General features: G+C 44.4%; 1 protein-coding gene across 1 annotated transcript; it reads left to right on the top strand.

The window, feature by feature from the left end:
* Positions 1-483: 483 nt before the first annotated feature.
* PARC6 (plastid division protein) lies at positions 484-21,041 on the top strand. Its single transcript, XM_078592426.1, has 12 exons — positions 484-889; positions 2,182-2,295; positions 2,397-2,534; positions 17,596-17,700; positions 17,799-17,921; positions 17,992-18,360; positions 18,442-18,537; positions 18,609-18,737; positions 19,508-19,573; positions 19,649-20,383; positions 20,460-20,650; positions 20,749-21,041. The coding sequence occupies exons 1-12, from the start codon at positions 608-610 to the stop codon at positions 20,840-20,842; spliced, it is 2,442 nt and encodes an 813-aa protein (XP_078448552.1). The 5' UTR covers positions 484-607; the 3' UTR covers positions 20,843-21,041.
* Positions 21,042-25,955: the final 4,914 nt, after the last annotated feature.

Genomic DNA, 25,955 nt, shown 5'->3' with positions numbered 1-25,955 from the left:
AGCCGTCATCCGTCAAGTCACACGTCATGGTGACGGCAACGTGACGGATGACGTGACGGTGATGGTGATAAAATTAGGGGCCCATGACGGTGATGGTGACGGGTGACGAAATCCTAGGACGTGTGACGGGACGGTGACATGACGAAACTTTTGTCATGTCACTGTCCGTCACGGATCGTCATCCGTCCCGTAACGTTCTGTCATGCCTCTTTCCGTCACGTTTCGTTCCGTCGCGTCTCTTCTGTCACGTTTCGTTCCGTTGCATCTCTTTTTTCTACGTTTCGTTCCGTTGAATGTCTTTTTTCTACGTTTCGTTCCGTCACGTTTCTTTCCATCCGCGTCCGGTTCGTCATCCGTTCCGGACAATCTGCAGGGAACGTGACGGATGACATATCGATTCGAAGTTACGTCCCGTTCCGTTAGTCCAACGCCGAAGAAATTAAGTTGTCCTTGCTCGATTACCTATTTACTCCCGCAAAGACAACTTCAACTCGTCCAACCTTGCTATTGTCGAACTTCCGGGAGCTCGCCGAGGGCAATGCTCGTTGCGGTGAAGGCGGAACGACGGCTCAGAGGAGCGGATTGAATACCTCGCAAGGTGCCTCTCATGGCGTCGACCGCCCCGGCGATCTGTCGGCCATGGCATTGCGACGTTGGCGGTGAATTGGACTGGTCAGATGCGCGGTCGAAGGCCGTCTTGTTTGCCTCTTCAACTGCTTCCGTGCTCTCCACGGGCGCCGTTAGAGTGGAATGCTATCCTAAGAGGGTTTCTAGAGGCAGTATATCGCCTGCGGTCGCGGTTCGTGGAGGTTATGAGCTTTCGAACTCCTCTGTGGTGGAGAATAGTCCGGCTGACGCCACTGTGGAGATTCCTGTCAGCTGTTATCAGGTTGTACGCTCTTTTTCATCTGCGTGTTATTTTTGAATCGATTTTTATTAATTTTTCGTGTTTTCTCCATACGAGATATGATAATCTTTGTATTTAACTTAGGGTTTGGACTTGAATTATTCGATATTGGCATTGGTTTTACGTGACTGCTCATTTCGTGGCCGCCGTTATCGCACCTGATGGGTCCTATTGATTTCTACTCATTTCTTCTACTTTTCTCCAAATGGAGTAAGTGATCTTCTTTGTATTATGTTAGTGTTAGGACTTGTATTCTTCTATAATATTACCTATTTCTACCAGACTGCTCCTTTCATGCCCTTTGTTTTCGCTCTTGGTTTGTCTAATTAAGTGCTACCAAGGGTCTTCTACCTCCCAAATTCTTTATCCATAAGGTTGGGTATGTCTGCAAGTATGTGTCTAGCAGTGTTGACTGTATTGAACGAATGGGTGACGAAGGATTTGACTAAGATAACCCACGTAGCAAACATTTACAGAAATTCTTCATGTGTACTGTAAGGATACAGAACATTATTGTTAATGAGCATACTTTTTCTTGTTTTACTCCTTTAGCACAGTGTTACTCCGAAAGTAGTATCACCTATGTGATGTTAAAGATGTTGCTTCAGGCGGGTCGCCAAACTGTTGAACCTGTTGTTTTCATTCAGTTTAGTGTACTGCGAAGGAAACACTTCATGGCAGTCAATTTGATATCTTTTGAGTTCTAAAACGTGTTTGGCGCCAACAGTCTTCTGTGTTATCGGGATCTCTGTACTTGGTTTTCCTCCGACAAACTCCTCTATCTTATCCTAAAATATTTATCTTTTTTTTTGAAACAAATCCTAAAATATTTATTTTAACTCAGCTTCAATGGCATCCAAGTGAGGGTTACTTCCTCAGAGTCGTTCGAACAAGAGAGGAACAAAACAAGACAGTTTTGCAAGTGCGTATATAACTTATATTGGATGGATATAGTCTTCTTGACGGTATAGGACTTTGGGTCTTGTTGATAGGCAAGAATCTGAACCATAAGTTTCATTAATGTTTTATTGCTTGAGAAAATTATAGGCGGTAGGGAGTTTCACTAGCGTCTCTTCACTTAAAAGTGATGACGACTTTGAACTGTTAATTTAGAATAGTAACGAATAACTAAAATAAAAAGGAATACAAAGGCGGACTAACATTCAACTTATATCTTCATTCTCTACGATATTTCGTGGCTGAATATTTTTTCCAGAATATCCGGCAGAAAAAGGTCATTGATATGTATTGAAACAAAAGTTATCTGCATGCAGATCATAGGAGTATCTGAAAAAGCTGAGAAAGATGAAGTTGTCAAGGCAGTTATGGAGTTGAAGGCCTGTGAGATTGAAGATGGATATACAATAGATGTCATTCGTTCCCGTCAGGTCAGAAAATTCATTTGTTATGGTTATATAATGGTGTGCTGGATCGCAATGGCATCTCAGTGGAAGTTCAAGATAATAGTACTTGCTTCTTGTGTATCTAGGAGCTTTTGATGGATGTGCGAGATAAGCTTCTTTTTGAGCCAGAGTACGCTGGCAGTGTCAAAGACAAAGTACCCCCAAAGGCGTCTCTTTGTATTCCTTGGGGATGGTTGCCTGCTGCTCTATGTCTTTTGCTTGAGGTTCGTTTCTAATTTATTCTTTAGTTTCCTTTCATTCAAAGGTTCAATGTTTGGTAATGCTTGTCATTATTCGAGACAGATGTGATAAAATTGAGTATAAAAAGAACACTTCACTTCTCTTTCTCCTCCTTGATTCATCCTCTTGTAGGTAGGCCACCTACTGTCGGTGGGTCAGCTACTTTAAGTGGCCCACTCCCTTCTTTATTCTATTTCTTTTACTTCTGGTAGCGAGACACATATTACAAATCGCTCGTGTGTATTTTCTCTCTTTAAGGCACTTATTCTACTTGGAGTTTGTGACTTATGGGGCCTCATAACTGAAGTGGCGTATGTGAATTGATGTTTACTTAAAACTAAGTGGGCCTTGGGCCACTAATATGTAAGACTGGTACTCAAGATCAGTTATGATGTCCCTTACTCTAAACCGTTATCTCTGTTAGGTGGTCTGGCCGTGCTGGAGAGGATTGACTCATCACCATCGGTGGTTCTTGATAGTTATGAAGTGATGTATAAAAGTAAAATTCTGCAATAGTGAACAGATTACAGCTAGTTATCATTGCTTAAAAGTACCTCAGTATTTCTTTTAAATTTTAGTGGTTATTTGGTTGACGAATGCCTTTTTGGGGTTATCTTATTGGGCTGCTATAAACTTCATCATCACATACACTTTCTGCAGCTTTTAAATGGTATCTGATAGGGACCCTAGCGAACCAAGAATCTGATGAAATAAAAACTGAAAAAGACATCAACACAGCCAAAATAGTCACCACACCTCTTCAACATGACCGGCACAGTTATCAGCAGTCACTCTTTCCTTTTTATATTCTCTTCTTTCTTGCTAAATCCTGTACTTCATCTTATTGTATAACTACCCTTATGAGGTTCGTTTAGATCGGGTCCTCAGAAATCCGAATCAATGTAACCCAGTATAAGTAGTGGGTAACTCTCGTTAATCACTAAGAAGTCATCTTTTTCATTCTCTTGTTGTGTCTTTCCCTTGATGGCTATGGTTATGACAGGTAGAGAAAGGAACAGGGAGAACAAGAAGTCTCACCCCCTCCTTCTTACTCTCAATGATCAGCCAAAGGCTGTCATGGTAACAGAGCTCCGTGCAGAGTGGCTCCAGAAGCACCGCATGGACGTGCATTCTACCATTGCAATCCCTATCTTAGTCGCCATTTCCTTCCACTCTGACCGTGTCACAGAGTAGGGTTTGCCTAAGGAGAAGGGTGAAGGACCGATGCCCCTCGTATGGCCAACCATGAAGATCAAGCTAATTCAGGGATGACACAGGGAACCAGACGAAACCAAGAATCAATTCATGAATACGACCGATCTACTCAAATCATTCTCTGTGGCATTCTGGAACAGCTGTGGTAGGATGGACTCAATACATTGCATTGGAGTCAATACATTGAACTTATCCTAGAAGGTATGGATCTCTCCGGACACCTGTTAGTCTCCACGAATCCTACAGATCCAGGATACAAAATTTGGAAACAAAAGGATTCTCTGATTCGGGCATGGCTCCTAGAAAACATGGCTGGAGAGGAGTATAAGAATTCTCTGCTGCTGAATATGGCTAAAGCAATATGGGATCACTCAATTAAAGGAAGCGCCGAAGGCAGAGATTGAAGATCACATTGCCTGGTGTACTTGGGGGCTAATCCAGTCCAGGGGGAGAGTAACATGATGTCTTATGTCAATGATAGACAATCTATATGGTGAGAGATTGACCACTATTGCCTATCAAGAAATTGATACGATCTGTATTGAATTGGTCAAATATATCAAGAGAAGTACTTACAGATGGAAATCGCAATTTCCACCCCCAAATCAGTCTTCAGAAGTTCCTGTTGATGTCGATCCTCCAGTAGCTAGCCCCCTTGTTGGTATGAACGCCCTCAGAAGACTCTTGCCGCATACAGCTGGTCTGTCCAAGACTCTCCCACGCCCTTCAAGAACTCTAACTGACCATCGGTGCCTTTCTTGGAGGTCTCCCCCTCTTATTTATAGGCATCCTTTATTCTCTTATCACTCCCAGTCAAGACTGGGAGCTAGTAGCCACATCAGCATCACGTGGACCACCAGGTCCTCTGGTGCCTGTTGACTGGTCAACAGGCTTTATTTGGCTTCCTCTTCTTTTCCTTCTCTCATATATTCTAATGGGAACCGTATCAGAAATCTAAATTCCACGGAATGGGTGTATGTATTGAAGGATAGATTTTATACATTTCTCATGGGTCTGGAGAGGATTATGAAGCTGTGGTAATCCTGATTCCTTTTTTCTTGAACAAAATAAGGAAGCCCCCCCAGAACGGTGGTCAACCTGATTCTATTAAAGTATAAAGACATGGACAATCCATATTCAAAGTGACCAAAATGGTCTTCCTTACACCTCCCACAAAGCCAAAAAAATATTAGCGTTTTAATGTCTTCAATGACATTCTCCATGGAAGCCGTCCTCCCTTTGAATACCACCTTGTTACAATACTGCCATTATCGGCTAGAGCACTGCTAGGAATCTCTCCCGAACCAGCTTGGTCCTGTATCTACCGTCGCTAACTAAGGCCCAGAACGCCTTGTCGGAGGGCACATTCACCCCTGGCATCTGCTGCAATGCCCAAATGCCTTTGGTGAAGTGAGATGTGAAGAATAGGTTCTGAACTGAGATTCTGATCTGAGAAAAGGTTCGGAATCTAGAGGAAGCTATTCAACTAGTTCAGGACGAAGAGAGGTTCCGGAGTGGCTTTGGAACCACTTGCCCAAGATAGTGGCACTAGCCCTATGTCCAAGTCTGTCATTAAAATCTCAGGATACCCAGAACAAGCAGAAGAATAAAATATTCCAGTCAAAGGATAGATAATTCTGCAAATACTGTAATAAGAGAAGCTATTAATCAGTGTCAGAAACTTAACGGGAGACGATCTTTCTCAAGCCAAGCATATACTACTGGCCAGGAAGACATCAATGACGATTTTGAAGAAGCATATCCAGAAGAACACAAGCCATCTCAGGCTACTCCTGGAAGGAGATTTAGCAACCCAAAAGAAGTTGAGAGGCTTTAGATTATGCTCGGCTCTACTTTGATGGTGAAATCTTGTGACCATCTAATTTCAACTGGTTTGCTATCATCCCATTGAAGTTAAACTGGGTAGTTGACTCTGGGGCAACAGACCACATGTCTTGAAGTTGACTTATCTGCATTCGTTATGTTATACTCCATGAAAAATGATCAATGCCAGAGAGGAAATACCTCTGGTGACTGGGATTGGCACTGTCTCTATTTACCACTTGGGGCTCCTCAACGAAGTACTTCATATACTTGGACTGAGAGCACAATTTAGTTCTTCACAAAGACTAGTGAAAGATATCGAGTTCTGATCCTGAGCTCTGATGAATGTTTTTGTTTCATAAGGTACTCAGCTGAAGGATGGGATCTATTAAAATGAAGAACGGGTTTATTCAATTAGAAGATGATCCTGGAGATGCTCGGGTGGTGGGGAGTTCAGAGTCTATGCCAAGAGAAGAGTTAGAGCAACCAGATAGTCTGGAAAAATCATTATTTTGTATTGCAGATCTGGGCACCCATCTTTTGATATTTCGCAAAGTCTGTTCCCAGTTTTTGTTAAAAATAGTGTTGTATTGAATTTCTTTTGTGATGTTTGTCAGTGTGTAAAAGACAAAAAAACCTTTTTTTCTGGTACTATTGACAGACATCGTCCATTTCACATGATACATAATTATCATGGAAACACAAAAAAAGCTGGAATAAATCAATTCTGGGACTGTGAGAGTTACATGGATACACTTCTTTAAACATAAGTCTGAAGTATCCAAGACCCTTCAGGACTTCTGTACTTTGACTATTTTAATAGCACATTGGCCATGTTATTTTGTGATCGAAGAATTATTCACGAGTCATCCTGTTTAAATACTCCCAACAAAATGGAATTCCAGAGACGAAGATTGGGCATGTGTTTGCCACTACCACGACACTACTTTTCCAGGGCCAGGTTCCTTTTCAATTCTCGGTGGATGCACTTCTGATGGCTGTATTTGAACCAGAAGCTATCCGATTAACTAGAATATATAAGTCACTTAGAGTTGATGTCAAGGTAGTTTCCAGAACCCATGGTATACTCTTTTATTCCATTGAGAATATTTGGATATACAACCTTCGTACACGTGCACAATCCTGATAGTAAACTCACTCCACGGGAAATTAAGCGTCTATTCCAGGGATACTCCCCTACTCACAAGGGTTACAAGGACTGCAATCTAATCGTGAAGAAGCTCTTTATTTCATCTTATATGACCTTTAATGAAGGAGGACGTATGGCAATGATAAGTTCTATTCTAAGAAGTACAGTCGGAGGCACAAATACAGACAGAGTCGCAGGAATAACTACCAGAGCGTTGACTAAGCCAAGACCCCATGAAGGGGAAGTACTATAAATAAAGTGTCCCGGACACTAACTAACCACTTTTGGTATTTTCTCGAGAAGAAGGGAGAGCGGGAGATTCGCACTCCTTCGGGGTCCGTCACAGCGGGAGAGCACTGCTGTCATCGGAAGGTCATTCAACCAAGAAGAGGGAGGATCAGATCTACGGAAGGAGCTTCGCATTCAAGGGAGCCGTCTTGACCTGATCTACGGAAGGAGCTCATCCGCTGCGAGGAGGGCCGTCCGATCCGTCTATTCTTCTTGATCTCTATCGTTTCGCAAAACACTATTGCTGGATTGTTGTTTTCATCGGATTTCAAATCCAAGTTCTTCAATTGATATCACGAGAGTATCAGACAATTCATCAGGTGACACTAATGAAGAGAAGACAAAGTTTATCCATGGCATCCCACAGTTTACTATGACCAGATATAATGAAGAGGAAGACAGTGGCTGCTCTGCACGCAAACTGATTGAGGATGGTCAGAAGCCAAATGAAGCACAATCATCAACAAAGGAGCCCAGTCATGATCTCAGAGAAGATGAGAGTATAGAAATTCCCGCTGCAGAATCCCCTGAAACAGAAGCAGAGACCTCAGTAACTGAAGAAGAAAGATCGGCAAGACTACAAGATGAAAAACTGGGACGGTCGATTATCCTGAGATAGAGGAAGAAGACATGTACTCAGCAGGGATGATTCCCGTTATCACATGTTAATTATGAAAAAATATATCCCAGCCTTTTGTGCACTCCTAACAAAAACAAACGGTGAAGTTGTACCAACAGTGTGGAAGAGGAAATACAAATACCAAGATGGAAGGAGGCAATGGAAATAGAAATGGAAGACTAACTATGAATAACACATGGGAGGTTGTATTGGCTCCTAGAGACTGGAAAATAATCAAGGCAAAATTGGTTTATAAGATCGAGTACAATTCATATGGTTCAATTGAGAGCTTTATGGCTAGACTTGTAGCCGGAGGATATACCCAATCTTACGAAATTCACTAAAAAAATACGTTTACCCCTGTGGCAAAGTTGAATACCTGTAAAAATACCTGATAGCAGTAACCGCAGAATTGGGGTGGCAGTTGCATCATTTGATGTAAAGAATGTGTTTCTACATGGACTATGAGGAGGAAGTATCTATGGATATAATATTGAAGAGGCAGAAGGCTTTGTATGGTTTGGTAGGTTTTATCTCTCTATGAAGGACTGGGATATAAATGGAGTAGTGGGATCATACTCTTGTCATCAAACATTTTCCCTTGGGAAGTTGTGGCACTCTTGGTTTGTGTTGATGATATTATCATCTCAGGTGATGAAAGTCCCAGGAACAAATTCACCACATTATGGCTGACACATGATTGCTACTGATTCTGGCCTCATGCAGGCGAGTTGCAGCCTGTAATCTGAACTGATGAGGGGTTTTTTGGGTTAGGACAACAAACTGAGTTGGTGAAGCCTTTCTCAGTGGAAGAAGAGTGAACAGCGAGCAAAGGTTTAAATGAAGAAGGTGCACCGGGTCCGGATGGATTCCCTGTTTTTTTTTCTTCAATGAATTCTGAGAGGTGGTTGGGCCAGAGGTGATGGGTACACTAAACAAGTTCCGGTGAGGAAATTATGGCCTGGAGCGACTCAACCGATCCCACCTATTTCTACAGCCCAAAAGACCTGGCGCCATCAACGTGGGGGATTTCAGGCCCATTACATTGTCAAACTCTATATACCTTCTCATTGCCAAGGTGTTGGCGAACTGGCCAAGGGTGGTAATTGAGGGACCTAGTTGGGCCGTTTCAATCGGCCTTCATTCCTGGAAGACAATTGGTGGACAGTGTGGTGGTGGCGGGGGAGATTGTATCATTATCGAAGACGAATGAAACTAAGGGTTTCATGTGGAAGGTTGACTTTGCTAAAGCATACGACTCACGCGACTGGAGATTCTTATGGTCGGTTATGCACAAACGCGGGTTCCCCGAGGAATGGGTGAGATGGGTGAAGCAATGTGTTACATCTCACTCATTCTCGATTCTGTTCAACGGTCGAGCTGAGGGAGGGTGGATCAACCCACAAAGAGGAGTCAGGGAGGGATGTCCGTTAGCACCGTTGCTTTTTGTTCTTGCAGTGGACACCTTGGCCACCTGCACACTTAAAGCTTGCGAGCAGGGCCTACTACGGGGTTTTCAGACGGCGAGCTACTCGGAGGGAATTCCGCTCCTGCAATATGCGGATGACACCACTTTCTTCATTTAGGGCTCGTTGAGAGAAGCTCGTATTTTATCCGCATTGCTTGAACTATTTGCGGACTTCTCGGGGCTACAACTTAATCGAGCCAAGTCGGCCTTTGTGGGTTTCAGACTTTCTTTGGAGGAGAAGGCACAGTGTGCAAGAGCTTTAGGCACACCTCAAGGCTCGCTCCCGATGGGCTATTTAGGTCTTCCGTTGACCGGGAGATGGATCCTAGCAGAGGAGTGGCATATGGTGGTCGAAAAGTGGAAAGGAGGCTCGAAGGTTGGCAGAACAAGACATTGTCAAAAGGGGGTCATTTGGTGCTACTACGGTCGGTCTTGTCAGCAATCCCGTTATTCTACTTGTCAGTATTCAAAATGCCAGCAGTAGTGGTAAACAGATTGGAGGGGGCTATGAGAAGATTCTTTTGGGGAGGCACTGGAGAGGAAGGGTGCAAGGGAGTGCCTCTTGTGGCGTGGGAGATATTGTGTAGACCTATGAAGCAGGGAGGGCTGAGGATCCTTCATCTGGAATCGATGAATCTGGCATTGTTGGCCAAATGGGTGGAACGGATTATGAAGTCAACAGAGGGCCTAGTTTTCAATGTCCTGAGAGATAGATGTTAGTGATAGACTATCCCTCATGGGCTAATGGGCCCTATTCTATAAGCCCATTAGCCCTATTATCCTCTCTCCCTCTTAGGGTACATATACCCTTACATGTACTCTGTTCAAGTTATGTCATTATCTTCTTCTTCTCTTCCCCAACATGGTATCAGAGCTCCAGAGCTCCTTCCCTAGGGTTTGACATCGCCCACCTACAGCCGCCGCGCACGCACAGCAGCCGCAGCCTGCAGCCGCCAGCAAGACGCACAGCAGCCGCAGCCGCAGCCGCAAGACGCACGGCAGCCGCAGCCCGCAGCCGCCGCGCGCGCACGGCAGCCGCAGCCCGCAGCCGCCGCGCGACGCACGGCAGCCGCAGCCCGCAGCCGCGCAAGACGCACAGCAGCCGCAGCCCGCAGCCGCGCGCGCACAGCAGCCGCAGCCGAAGCCGTCGGCGCCGCAGACGCACAGCAGCCGCAGCCGCAGCCGCAGCACTACTGTAGCAGCACCGTAACAGCACCATGCCGTTCACCGAGACCGACTTCCTGGAGAAGCCACCGTCCTACAAGGTGGCTTATCCGCTTCCGTCGGTCCCCGAGACGACACTCTTACGGGGCCTGAATCTACTCCCGTGGATGCGCTTCGTAGAGACCACCTTGAAGGCGCGCCAGCTCTTCAAGCATTGCACTGAAGACCCCCTTACCATCGACCACCCACATTATGCAGCGTGGGACGTTGAGGACCAGTTCATCCTCGGCTGGATGTATGCGTACACCCTGGCTCCAGATTTCCGCGACCGTCTTCCGCATCAGAAAACGGTGAAAGGCTTCTGGGATCAGGTGCGCTCTTTCTGTGGCCGGGAAAGCGACTGGTGGCGTCTTTATTCCCTTGCAAGTCAGGCCAGCAATCTCCGTCAGGGGTCGTTGACGATCTCTGAATATGCACTTGCCCACAAGAAGATGTGGGATGAAGTGGATTACTACCTACCGCCCGACGATCCGACGTCCAAGACGTTCCAGAATGTGCTTCTTCTGCGGATCATGGGCTTCCTCAATGGCCTGAACCGCGAGTATGATGACGTACGTCGTCGTGCCTTGCACCGCAAGGAAGGTCCTCCTGCCCTCGAGGAGTTGGTGAAGGAGCTTCAAGAAGAGGAAAGCCACTTCCTCCTCCATGGGACTCCCTCCTCCGGCCCCCCGGGTGAGTCGACCGCACTACTTTCTGCCCTCCCTTCAGGCGGCAAGGCACCGTCGATCCTCCCTACGCCCACCTCCGCCGCTCCTCCAGCTGGGACGACGATTTGCTCGTGTGCGGCAAACCGGGCCACGGGAAGAACAAGTGCAAGAAGCGCCTGAATGACTGGCGAAAGAAGAAAGAGGCCGCAGAAGGCAAGGCCATGGTGGCCCATTCTGATTCCTCCTCCGCCAGCCCCTCCGCAGTGACTATGGACCAGCTTCAGGCAGATTTGGCCCGCCTCCGTGACCAGATGGCTGCCCTGCAGAATCCGTCCACGGCCTACTTCGGCGGCTTTGGTGCGTCTTCCCTTCCTTCATCTTCAGATGCATGGTACTGTGGCCATACGGCCTTCCACTCACCTGTCGTCTCCGATACGACTTGGGTCCTTGATTCAGGGGCTACCGAACACATGACCCCGAGCAATGCCCGGTTTGTATCATATGAGCGGCATCGTGGTGGCCGCAATGTCCTCACGGCCGGGGGTGGACGTCTCCGTGTGGCCGGAATCGGGGCAGTCTATGTGGACGGCCTCGGTGTGGTCCACAACGTTCTCCATGTCCCTGACCTACGGGCCGTGCTTATGTCTCCGCAGCGCTTAGTTGATGCTATCTCCTGCTCCTTCCACCTACAACCTGACAGCATGTTTCTGTCTGACAAGGTGGGTCGGACTACACCGATTAGGCGGGAGAACGGACTGCTGATGCTGGACAATGGAGGCCGCTCCCAGTGCTTCATGGTGCACCGGACTCTTCTCTCGGTGGCTGAGCAGCGTCGGGGACGCCTTCTGATGGAGCATCAGCGACTTGGACACCCACCTTTCTCCACTTTACAGCGTCTTTTTCCCTCGTTGTGTTCGGGCATGGACCTTAAGACTATGCTTTGTGAACCTTGTCAGTTAGCCAAGCACCGCAGATCCTCCTTTACTTCATCCTCGTCTCACACATCGACCCCGCTGTTCCGAGTCCACAGTGATGTTTGGGGGCCGGCACCGCAGATTAGTCTGAAAGGGCACCGCTACTTTCTACTCTTTGTGGACGAAGCTACCCGCTATACGTGGGTCTACCTCCTGACTGTGAAGTCGGAGGTTGCGCAGAATGTTCGACACTTTTGCGCCATGGTACAGACACAGTTTGGTCGAGGCATCCAGCGTTTTCGTTCCGACAATGCTCGGGACTTCTTCAACGCTGACCTCGCCTCCTTCTTTGCCGACCGGGGCATCCTCCACGAGTCCTCTTGTGTGGCCACGCCCGAGCAGAATGGCATGGCTGAACGTCGCATCGGCTATGTTACCTCGACGGCGCGGACATTGCTGTTGGACTCCAAGGCGCCGGGGCGTTATTGGGGAGAGGCGGTTTTGACGAGTACTCACCTCGTTAACCGTATCCCCACCCCACTCCTGGAGTTCTCCAGCCCCTTGGACCGGATGACTGTGGCATTCCCGAATGCTTCTTTGCGGACGGGACTCTTGCCTCGTATCTTCGGCTGCACCACCTACGTCCATGATACTTCTCCCACACGCACGAAGTTTGATGCACGCGCACTCCGGTGTGTGTTTGTGGGTTACTCTTCCCTCCAAAAAGGGTACCGGTGCTATCATCCGCCTTCTCGGCGGTTCTTCATCTCGGCAAACGTCACCTTTGCCGAGCATGAACCCTATTTTGGGGACTACTCTACCTCATCACGCCTTCCGCTGGATGAGGCTCCCTCGGCCCCCCCCTTGGGGCCAAGTCCGATCGTGGAGTCCACCACTCCCACTCCACCCTCCTCACTTCCGGATCTTTCTCCCCTTGATTCCTCTTCCTCACTTCCTCCTGCGGGGTCCTTGGACGTGTCCTCTACCTCTTCTTCGTTACCTGCCCTTCCCCTTTCGGCAGCTCTCCCTCTCCCATTGGTCTCCGTTCCTCCTTCCGGCCCCCCATCCTTGTCAAACCCCGGTGCGTCACCCTCCTCCTCTCTCGGTGACCAACCCTCGTCACCCCCCCCTCCCGGTCTACCCTCGCCCTCCGGTGAGTCTCCTACGACTCCCGGTGTGTCGTCTACTGCTCCTCCCGGGGAGTCCCCCATTGCTTCCGCTCCTTCTCCTGTCGATGGTGACGATCAGTTGGGGTGGCCTATTGCTCTACGGAAAGGGGTCCGTCAGTGCACTAAGGCCCCCCTCTACCCTCTCTCTCATTACCTCTCCTTTGACCGGCTGAGTCCTCCCTACCGGTTGTTCCTCACCCGCATCGAGTCGGATCCGTTCCTCGACGCTAGCCGATGCTATCGCTTCTCACCATTGAAGCGGCGATGGGCGAGGAGATGCAGTCTCTCCTCAAGAACCACACATGGACGCCGTTCCACTACCTCCGGGCAAGAGGGTAGTGGAATGCAAGTGAATTCACGCAAAGAAGCATCATGCGGAAGGTACTCCCGAACGCCTCGAGTCTCGGCTTGTGGCTAGGGGGTTCACTCAGTCCTATGGCGTGACTACTGCCAGACGTTCTCTCCGTGGCGAAGATGGAGACAGTCCGGCTTCTTCTGGCGCTTGCAGCGCACTTCCACTGGGCCATCCGCCAGTTCGACGTCCAAGAACGCCTTCTTGCACGGCAGCGACTTGGAGGTGTACATGCAGCAACCCCCGGGCTACTCACTCTGCCCCCCCGGTCACGGGTGCCGACTGCGGAAGTCCCTCTATGGACTCAAGCAGTCCCCGCGCATGTGGTTTGGGGGGGTCTCCTCTGTTCTGAGGACCGAGTGGTGCGCTCGGAGCAATGGAGATGCGTCGCTTTTCTTCCGTCACCGCCCGACGGTGTCTCCATTCTTGCCGTGTCGTCGGCGACATCCTTATCACAGGATCTGATGCTGCCGAAGCTGTCCGCCTCAGCACTGCCTTGGCTAAGGAGTTTGAGATCAAGGCCCTAGGCCTTCTTCGCTACTTCCTTGGTCTTGAGGTAGCCTACTCCCCCCGTGGGATCTTCGTCTCGCAGCAGAAATACGCCGTCGACTTACTGGCACTGACAGGGATGACCGATTGTGCGCCGGTGAGCACTCCCATTGATCCCAACGTGAAGTTGGGCAAAGGGGAGGATTCGCCGCTGACGAATTCCCACCGGTATCAGCAGCTGGTGGGGAAGCTCCTCTACTTGACGCACACTCGGCCCGACATCGCCTTCGCCGTCAACCTGCTCAGTCAGTTTATGCACTCCCCACGGGAGATTCACCATCAGGCTGCCCACCGGGTCCTTGCGTACCTGAAGGGCTGCCCCGGAAAGGGCCTGCTCTTCCCTCGCAGCACTGACCAGACAGTGAAAGTCTACACTGATGCTGACTTTGCCGGCTCCGTTGTGGATCATCGGTCTACCACGGGCTACTGCACGTTTGTTTTTGGCAGTCTCGTCAGCTGGAAAAGTAGCAAGCAGGACAAAGTCTCCCGCTCTAGCGCCGAAGCTGAGTACCGCGCACTCGCCGATGGGGCCTCTGAGGGCAAGTGGATTTACGGCATCCTTCACAATCTTCGCGTGGAGTATGCTGGCCCGATTCACTTCTTCTGCGACAACAAGTCGACGATCGCGTTGGCCAAGAACCCTGGACAACAGGGCCGCATCAAGCACATGGAGCGCAACCGCTACTTCTTCAATGAGCGAGTTGACGAAGGGATCTTTGACCTGGACTTTGTTGCATCCACCGACCAGGCAGCGGACGTCCTTACCAAGGGACTCTCCCGCCCTCTTCTTCAACGTGCCGTCTCCAAGCTCAGTATGGAAGATATCCATACTTCGCTTGCGGGGGGGTGTTAGTGATAGACTATCCCTCATGGGCTAATGGGCCCTATTCTATAAGCCCATTAGCCCTATTATCCTCTCTCCCTCTTAGGGTACATATACCCTTACATGTACTCTGTTCAAGTTATGTCATTATCTTCTTCTTCTCTTCCCCAACAATAGATATGGCTTTGAGATAAGTTGGGAGAGGCGTTGGGCTCGTGTCAGGGGAGAATCCCCCTTTTGGAGCGGTCTACGCCAAGCGATACCTCACGTGCAAGAGTTCTTTGAGCCCAAATTGGGGGATGGGCCAAGGTTCCATTTTTGGACTGATAATTGGTCTAACCAAGGCACCATGAAGTTGAAGTTCCCAAGACTATTTGCACTAGCGAGACACCCAGAGGCCAAAGTCAGTGAGTGTTGGGACGAGGCTTGGGTCCCTATATTGACAAGAGCCTTATTAGAGAGCCACGTTTTGAGGAGTTTTTGCGGATGCAAGAGTCACTTCTACCACTCAGCCCCTCAACTGGAAGTGGAGACGGTTGGACATGGCAGGGGTCGTCTTTCTCAGTGAAAGAAGCATATTTGAAGATTAGAGGAGAAACGAGGGACGACGTGACCATCAATAGGGCATGCCACGCGTTGATGAAGCTCAAAGTTCCACTGAAAGTGCGACTTTTCAGCTGGTTATTGTGGAGGCAGAGGCTGATCATACGGGTCTATCGGCAGAGATGGGCCCCCATGGATCCCGTTGACTGTCCTATGTGCGCTGGGGGAGAGGAGGCCTGCTCACACGTATTCTTCACGTGTCACTTCGCCCAGAGAGTCTGGGCATCGCAACAGGTACCGGAGGTGAATGTCTCCTCGGATGAGGCCTTTTGGACTTCAGTCATAGTAGGACGACACAGAAGCGGAGTGGAATGGGGGCGGCTACTCGCAGTGCTCTGGGCGATATGGCGACATCGGAATGAAGTGGTGTTTAAAGGAAAGGCAGCTTCGGTAGTGGACTTTATTCATGCCGTAGAGGCACTCGTGTATTTTTGGGTTGGAAGGGGAGGATAGTCCTTTTTTGGTCTGGTTTGTACATTGTTTTTATAAAACATTTACAATTTAATGATAGCGGGTTGGCCACCGGTTCAGGGTGGCCTTCCATATTTTCTTCAAAAAATAAAAAGCTCACCCTTGTGGCATTGCGACCTTTTTTACAGGCACTTGAGTGGCCAGTTGGGCAAGCTCTTTGATTTTAAATCACTGGGTCTTCTATGATACTTCATTGAAATTGAAATAGCCTCTGCTGAAGAAGGGGTCTTCATTTCAGAAAGGAAGTATACACTAGATCTCGTAAAGGAGACGAGGTGGTTGAATGCAAGCCATCCACTATTCCTATTGTGCTGAATGGTAAACTTGGTGTGTGAGGATGATGTCCCAGTCAACAAAGATCAGTATCTATGGTTAGTTGGCAAGCTTATATAACTGAATGATACAAAGCCAAATATTGCATTTGCAGTGGAAACTCTAAGTCAGTTCATGCATAGCCCAAAGGAACCTCATGTGAGTACTGCACACAGAGTTCTCGCATATCTGTAAGGGACAGCTGAACTAGGTCCACCGTTTAGAAGGGAGGGAAACATTTTCTAAGAAATGTAAACTGTCGCATCCACGAAGTGGCAATTATTGACCAAAAGTCGAGATGGGGATACTGGTCCTTTATTGGAGGAAGCCTTGTTACCTGGAGAAGCAATAAAAACGATGTAGAGACAAGCTTGAGTTTTTAAGCCTAGTTCAGGGAATTGGCTCAGGGAATAAGTGAAGCTATTTAGGTGACAGGGTTCGTTGAAGGCTTGAAAGTGTCTCAAAACAAACCAGTAGTACTGTATTGCTACAACAATTCAGCCATTGACATTGCACATAATTTGGTTTGACATGACCCATACATTTCACAGCTTGTGAAACGTACAAAGTATTTTGAAACTGACCGAAACTTTATCAAGGAAAAATTAACGGAAGCAATTTTAAGATGAAGTATGTCCAATCTGCAAATCAAGCAGCAGAGAATGTCACCAAAGGCCTACCGGGAAGTACATTTCACAGGCTGACGAGTGAGTTGCGCCTGAAGAACATATATCTCACAGCTTGAGGGTGGCGGTATCAGTAGGCACTCTTCCTTTTTTATATATTTTTCTTTCATGCCTATGCCCGTAATTCATCTTATTGTATAACTACCCTTATGAGATACATTTGGATTGGATTCAATTTAGTGGGTCCTCAGAGAACCGAATCAATGTAACCCAGTATAAGTAGTGGGTAACTCTCGTTAATCACTAAGAAGCCATCTTTTTCATTCTCTTGTTGTGTCTTTCCCTTGATGGCTATGGTTATGACAGTTAGAGAAAGGAACAGGGAGACCAAAAAGTCTCACCCCCTCCTTCTTACTCTCAATGATCAGCCAAAGGCTGACAACAGTGAAGCCAAAATAATAAAGATGCCCCATCTCTCCATCTCCCAGCCCAAGAACTTCGAGCACTGTTGCCAGCTCAGGGTTCCTCGACCTCCTTCCCCATGACACAACACGACGACCCCTTCTCTATCCCAATGACCTTCCTTCATGTGCATCCTCGTCCCATGCTCATGCATGTTTCTTACAGTGCTTATAGCATGACTCTAAGGAAATTAACAGTATCCAATTCTAATATAAAAACTAAAGTGAAGTGAAAATTTCAATACTAATTTCCCGTTTCTCATTTGGTCCATTGAGTCTGTATTCAATTTCTATATTTTTAGGTTCATCTAATATGTACTTCTGATGCAGGTTGGGGAGGACAAGCTGGCAATTGACATAGGCCGAGCAGCTTTGGAGCACCAGGGCTCCAAGTTATTTGCTCATGATCTGCTTCTTTCCATGGCGCTTGCTGAAGTAAGAAAGATCAGTTAGAGGCAGGTCAATCAAGTAACTGTTTCATCTCCTTCCATGAGCCCTTTGGTAACACTTTTTTTGTATATTCTTTATGGAAGTGCTCAATTGCTAAAGCTGCTTTTGAGAAAAACCAAGTAGCCCAAGGATTTGAAGCCCTCGCGAGATCTCAGTACTTTCTGAGAAGTAGAAGTTCCTCAGAAGATATGTCTCTATTATCACAGGCAAGTACCTGCAATTTGCCTTGCATTTCTCTTGGGGATTGTAACCATCTCCATGTCATGATGATTACAGATTGAGGATTCATTAGAGGAACTTGCTCCGGCTTGCACTCTGGAGCTGCTTGGCATGCCTCAGACATCTGGGAATGTAGAACGTAGGAAAGGAGCGCTTTCTGCTTTGCAAGAACTACTTAGACAGGGACTTGAAGTTGAAACTTCATGCCAAGTCCAAGATTGGCCTTCTTTTCTGCTTAAGGCATTAAGTCGGCTGACAGCTACGGAAACTGTGGATCTTATCTCTTGGATTGACTTGGCAACAACACGAAAGAATAAGAAATCAATTGAGTCTCAGAACCAAAGAATTATAATCGATTTTAATTGCTTTTACATGGTTATGATCGCTCATGTTGCACTTGGTTTTTCCACAAGGCAAAAAGATTTGGTAAACATACAGCATGTTGGCTATTCATCTTACGATTCTTGTTTCTTTATATGTATTTATACTACCGTTAATGACATACAGATTAACACAGCAAAAGATATTTGTGAATGCTTGGTTGCTTCAGAGGGTGTAGATTTGAAGTTCGAAGAAGCATTCTGTTCCTTACTTCTGGGACAGGTGACACATGATAATTGATTCATTATTTTTTTCATAAAAAAGTTTGTGAATACTGAACTAAAGGTTGTCAGGCCCTTGATAAAGAAGCCATTACAAAGCTTGTTCAACTTCAATTGAGTGCGGCTCCTGCATCTTGTAATGGTAAAATGGAAACATTTACAAAAGAGACTAAAGCAACAAGTAGCGTGAGTCTGCCAGTGGTATGCTCTTTTCTCGTTTTTTTTCTTCTACATTCGATGAATAGTTTGAGCTTTAAAGGTTCAAGCCGTCCAATATGGTGTTTCAAGGTGCTTTTGGATTTTCGTCTTCCAAATCTGCTGAGGATTCAGCTGATACATTTTTTCCAACTATCTTTGTGATCAATTTTCTGTCTTGAATTATGATATCCAGGATATTTTAATGCTTAGTGTATATGCGGCCTCATTGGGGCTAGTACTTTAGGCAGAATCATTACAACACATCGTGAAAAAGATTTACAGGCAAGGTTCAAATTTTATGTCCTGGTGTTATTACTTAACCTGATAGGAGTCTGTGAATAGAGAGGCTTTCCTACCTTTCTTTAACTTACGTCTTAAAATTTTGTCTAATTTTGAATAATTTTACTGTAAATCTGATGAATTAGCCACGAATTTGGTTATGTCCGACGGGAATTGAATTTTTGCCCGGGAACAGGGTGCTGCAATCTTTAAGTTTAAGTCTGCATATCGGTTGTGAAACCCAGAGACAAACTCTTTAATTTTTTTTTCAAGGACGAATGAAAGTTTCTAATCCAATGAGTGATGAATATAACAACAAAAAAGATATGCGTGGCCACTGTGCTTTCGTGCTGTTATAATTATTATCACGACTCCACTTTCATATTGATTATTAGCTATAAAAGGACTTATCTCATGTTCACAAGCAAAGCTCTTTTGGTTCTTTTGTGTACCATATATTGTCTTATCCCAGATGGCGCAATAAAATTGACCAGGAAACTTGGCTGAAGGAATCTGTCCTCAGTGTTTTCCCAGACACGCGAGACTGCCATGCATCTCTCGTAAGTATGGCTTAAGTTCATTAATATACTTATTTTCTCGTAAAAAGAGAAGCTCAAGCTTGTTCTGCTTCATAGGCAAACTTTTTCGGGTCTCAGAAGCGGATTCTCGGAGGAAGCAATCCCCCAAAAAGACCATCTAGATCAACAAGCCCAGAAGCGAGGCAAAGGTCCTTAAATTACTTATCTCTTGATAAAAAATCACTCGGAGACACCACCATGCAGCCTAACTCAATGAGACAAGTGGGAGAGGCTGTGAAGCAACTGGCTCCTCCTTACATTGGTAAATATCATCATGATGATAATCCAGGGAACGACTCTGAAAATCCTTCGACCCAAGGAAATTCGAGCCTTCAATTTCAACACAGAAGACTCTTGGCAGGTTTTCGGGACTTGGAAAAATCAGGCGGCATTATTGCCTATGTGGCTGTTCTGGGCTGCATTACGTTTTCCACACTAAAGCTATTCGGTGGGAAAGTTTGGGGGTCGAGACCTTTTATGAAGGGGACTTGTACAGTTGAAGAACTAAGAAATCCAAAGACCAGTGCTGAGAGTAGTGCTCCTAGAAGTTTACTCCTCAAATTGGGGAAACTCTTGAAAAAGTCTGAAGATCAACGTCCAGCTGTCAGTACAAATGTTGATATCCCAGTAGCATCTGATGTAGGTAATGGTACTATCTGCTGCAGAGAGATGCCGATGCAAGAGGCAGAAACTCTGATCAGAAAATGGCAATATGTGAAAGCTGAAGCGCTGGGACCCACCCACCGGGTTGGACTTCTCCCTGATATTCTCGCTGAAGCCATGCTCTCAGAGGTTAGTCACTAAAGATTATAATACATTTGGTGATGTTTCAAAATGTCATAAATTGACGTTCATTATCTTGGAACAGTGGAAAGGTCTTGCGAATTCGGCTAAGGCAAGATCTTGTTTTTGGAGGTTTGTTCTATTAAAGCTCTCCATCTTGCGTGCTGATATTTTGTCTGACGGAGCTGGTGGGGAAGTAGCTGAGATAGAAGTTGTGATTGAAGAAGCTGCAGAGCTTGTTGATGAAAGCCAGCCCAAGAATCCGAATTACTACAGGTCAGGTGTTGTCAACATAAGTAATGAATAATCGTGTGATTAGATGTTAAGAGTGCCTGATTGACAGTGTTTTGATTTATTTTTAATTTCCAATGCAGCTTGTATAAGATTCGTTATATCCTAAAGAAGGATCAAGTTGATTCCTGGAGATTGTGTGAAGGCTTAATCCTGGAAGATTCTCCCTCCTTGTGAACACTTCTTTCTGGATATATGGGTAATTTCCTGCAAACTCTCTTGTTGCTTCGTCTTCCATGGGAGCACCTTTTCCTCATGTCTCATGTTCTTTTTAATTCTGATTCTACCATCCTGTCTATTCTGTCAGATCGACTCTATCTGTAGCTCTTACAGTTTGGAATGCTAACGAGTGTTAGGCATTTTACAACTGCTCAAACATCTGTTGATGTTTTCTATCCAGTGATCATCATTGAAAAATTATTGCATTTTTCTCGAAATTCTTGTTGCTGGATAGTAGAGACCATCATCATGGAGATGCAGATGCTGAGTATCACACAGCCATAAATAGGAACACTGTTCTTCTTGTGTAGCATCGTGAGAACTAGGGTTTGATGGTCCCAGCCTGGTCTGTACTTTTAGCGAGGACCTAAGGATCGGTCCGGTTCTGGTCCGGTCTCGTCCGGTCCCGGTCCAGTCGTGTTGACTAGTCAATGTCGAAGAACAAAAATTCAGGATAAAAAAATGGTATGGACTTCTCATCAAAGGGAAAGTTTGTTTCAAAGTCACTTATGAAGTCCATCTTGAAAAATGAAAAGAACAAATAAAAATAGAAGAAGAAAAGAAGGTTGAAATAAGAATAGTTGAACAATAAAATAAGAATTAAAGAAGAAAAAAGGAAGATCAAAAGGAAGAAGGTAAAGAAACATATTTAGAAACAAGAAAATCAGGGGAAAGAGGAAGAAGGAAATAGTAGGAAAAAGGTAACAAAGAAGAAAATATAGAAGAAGACTTGAAAAGGAGAAGAATTAGAAGAATAAAATAAGAAGAAAAAAAGATGTAAAGAAGAAGAAAGCAGAATAAAATAAGAAGACAGGAATAATAAATATGAGTAGAAAAAGAAAGCAAAAGAAGAAGGGATGATGAAAAGAAGAATAAAATAGAACGAGAAGAAGCCTAAAAGAAATGAAGAAAACTTGACAGAGTAGAGTGTAGAGTGGACAAGCCTAACATAGCTTGAAATACAATGAAACAAACTTGACAGGGTTGGAGGAGAGTAAAAAAAAACAAGGTTAAACTAAACATTGTCAAGATTGAGAGCAAGAAATAGGGAACGTGAGAGAGAACGTGAGAGGGAGAGCGCGAGCGCGCGAGAGAGAACGGGAGAGAGAGAGAGAAGAGAAACGGGAGAGAAAGAGAGAGAGAGAGAGAGAAGAGAAACGGGAGAGAAAGAGAGAGAGAGAGAAGAGAAACGGGAGAGAGAGAGAGAAGAGAAACGGGAGAGAAAGAGAGAGAGAGAGAGAGAAGAGAAACGGGAGAGAAAGAGAGAGAGAGAGAAGAGAAACGGGAGAGAGAGAGAGAGAGAGAGAGAGAGAGAGAGAGAGAGAGAGAGAGAGAGAGAGAGAGAGAGAGAGAGAGAGAGAGAGAGAGAGAGAGAGAGAGAGAGAGAGAGAGAGAGAGAGAGAGAGAGAGAGAGAGAGAGAGAGAGAGAGAGAGAGAGAGAGAGAGAAAGAACGGGAGAGAGAGCCGACGAGAAAGAGCACGAGAGAGAAAGCGAGGGACGGAGGGAGAGGGGGGGGGACGCCACAAGGCAGGGGACCACGATCGTGGAGGGGGAAGCAGAGATTTTTCATTTATTTATTTTAATCCGGTCCCGGTCCGGTTTGACCATCGACCGGATCCGGCCCGAACGGCCGGTCCACCCTAAAATGGTGGACCGGCGGTCCCTGTTCGGTCCAGTACGACCGGTCCCCCGTCCAAAATCTCAAACCCTAGCGAGAACTATCTTCTTCTAGAACTTAGTCTATTTTGGAGAAAAAAGGAATGTGAGCAATAAAAAGGAATGTGAACTAAAAAAATGGACGGCCTCCCCACTGTCTCGAATAACCAATGGAGTTGTATCTAGGACTATAATAATATGTGGTAAAATTATAGGAAGAGAAGAAATTTAATCCTCTTTACTGTCTTAAGTTATCCAATCATTATAATTAAGATAAACTTAGCCTCCCCACTCGATTTTAATAATGATAGTTATTTATAAGTGACTGAATGCAATAATTAACACAAGTGAATCACATTAATTTGGATTTGTAAATGATATTGTAACTGTCCCTAGATTAGTAAATTAACCTAACAGTAGAGAAAGTGTATATATATATTAGTTTAAAAGTCCTGATGGGGGAATTAACGCCTGTTGTAAATTCCATGATGCCATCCATTTTTCTTTTCTGGACAGACATCTGTGATCATTCTTTTAGGAACCATTCAATCTATAAAATTGACAGGCAGCAGTTATCAAAATTTGAAAAACCTGCTCCCTACAATATTCAATGATTATGAGTTGATGAATCATATGAATTCGATCTCCCAGCAGTATAATAATCGGCTGCAATTGAAAATTTGATAAAAAACTAATAATATATGATCTAATAGAAAGTTTTACATACTCACTTTCTGAATTTGTTGTATACTGTTGTTCAAGACAGAAGGTAGGGAGATAGTTTTTTTTTTTTGAAATTTTGAACTGTGATCACATGCCCATGCTGTGGTCACGGAGATAGTTATTAAAGGGCTTCTCATCTTGTGCATAATCGAGAATCATGGAACTTCATAGGTAACTTCAAAGTAAAATAAAGATACAATGAAAATAAATGATTAGGCTAACATTATTTCAAAACACAGGTGATGAACTGTCCAGGATATCCTGTAGATGAATGTTCTTTGATATTTTCATTCGTTCGACAGCCTCATACCAAGTATACATCCTCTTTTATAAGTACCAATGCACACCTCAATGGTCTACTGGAAATCTCATGATGCATCTCTGCCGTACCTTCAAAATGAGCAGAATAGATATACCTGAAAATGCAGAGGAAATGATAGAAATGAGGGGCGTTTTGGGCCTGGCAGAGGGAGGCCTAAAGGAGCTGATCACACTTCAGATCTGCTCTTGAATTTGGCTTAAGACCCAAGAGTTGAGAGAAAACTATAGTGTTTTACAGGAGTACAACATCAGGAAATGCTTCAATAATATTTGATGGGAAAATAATTTGTCTCGAACCAAAAGTGACTCCATATATCTGGAAGCACTGGAGCGCACCACAATTCCAGATCCTAGTGTGATAAATCATCCAACATCTTATCATGACATATATAAGATTTATCTGGATAATGTGACGGATATGAAAACTATATCCACTGATTCATATAGAATTGATTAATCTTCTGTTTTTCACATTTAAAAAAGGGATTGTAGATAATTGCAAGTGCTAAAATATGCCTCTATTGATAGTTTAAAGAATTCACAATAATATAAATGTAGAATCTTATTCTTTGAATTTCTTGTACAGGATAAGAGAACTACCAAAATTCTCTTACACAGAATACTAAAAGCTGAACCCTACCTCCTGGACCCTATCTATGTAACCCAGATACATGCCTTAGAAAAAATGACATCAACTTCTACCTGGAATAATATGTTAAAAGATCACTTGTTCAAAGTTAGTAAGTATCTCACATAAAGTTATTTGGATAACCTTTGAAAAAATTATTCTTGTGATTCGTGCTGTATTTCAAATTTTCATAAATTTTATTTTTTCTGATGAAACCATATTAACTAAATTACACTGATCATTAAACCGAACACCTATTTCTGGTTTCCTCAATTATTTTTCAGATCACTGATTTGGGAAACTAAATATGGTTATATCCTTTAAATTGTATTAATTGGTGTGGATGCCTAATATTTTAATGAAAATTCAACTGAGGATTGAAAAAAATCTCTGTAAGAAAAGGTTATCAATCCAAAAAAATGGGAGGCCAACAGCTTGAAACTGTAGGAATTCAACAGATACTTTCACAAAAAAATACACAAGATGAAAGTGGAACCACAGAATGAAATGACACTTTAAAAACATTATTTCTTTTAACCATCAAGAATCCATGTGTCACAAAATTTTGCGATGATACTAGCAAAAAATATTATATTATAATTTAAATGATTACTCCTGTATTGAATATAAAGCACCTTCTGAAATTAGGTTTTAAAATTACACTTGAATAAATATTTGCAAAAGATTTTGGGAATTTGAGTTATCCACTTTTGTACATATGCACAAAAGAAACTAACTTGGAAGCAAAATTGTGTATCTTTATGGATTGCATACCATTTAAAATGATCATTGATGCTTTACCACTACATAAAACAAGGTTATTTAATTATCACAATGTAGTTTTTGTGAATATATTTTCCTTTTTGTTTAGAATTTTCAGTTTTTAATACATCTCAATGAAAACAAGGGATTGACAAACGCTACCAAAATTGGCATGGGATATTTGTATCCATTATATACATATGAAATCTGCAACCAATTCTGATGATATTATATGATACAGATGGGATTACAGATGACAATGGTAATGGATATTAGACGGTTAGAAAAATAATTGATATCTTCTCCATTATCAGTTTTTTAATGAATTACAGTATTCTTATCAATAATAGATATACCTTGAAGTTTTATCACATGGAAAAATCTGTAACTTATAGTATAATTACAACTAATGGTATGGTGTGTAAAAGTGAAATTTATTTGTAAGTTTATGGTCTCAAACAGCTCTTTGTTTATTAAGCTTCAATTTGTTTACTTCACCCCTTTAAAAAATGAAAGAGAAAAAAGAAGACAAATAAAAATGGGGTTCCCTGTTCTGGAAGCATATGTGCTCATTAGTAAGAGGAATTATTGATCATTACATGTATCATCTGATGTTTAGGTGGACATGCACTTATGTAGTCCACCATTATGAAATTTATCCTTCATCATCATTGTCCTCTACACCATTCTGGTGTATTCTGCTCATTCTTTGATTATAAGGAGTAAGTTATCTATCGACTAGAGATCCCTTACCTACCCATACCCATTTTTTTGATCCATCCAGCATTCAATTCTTTATTTTTTGATAACATGCATTTTTAGCACCTTAATCTTACCATATTTACATGTTATTTGCATTAATTCAATTATATATTCATGTTATCAAGCTTAAAATGAATAAATCATTTGTGAATGATATTATGAAAATTTGATATTTTTATGTATTTTTGGGAATTTTTCTAACAATAGATTCTGAAAGA

Source organism: Wolffia australiana, chromosome 2 (genome assembly GCF_029677425.1).
Source record: "Wolffia australiana isolate 7733 chromosome 2, ASM2967742v1".
Classification (NCBI taxonomy): domain Eukaryota; kingdom Viridiplantae; phylum Streptophyta; class Magnoliopsida; order Alismatales; family Araceae; genus Wolffia; species Wolffia australiana.
The sequence above is the reverse complement of the archived record's forward strand: the minus strand, read 5'-3'. Positions and strand labels throughout refer to the sequence as shown.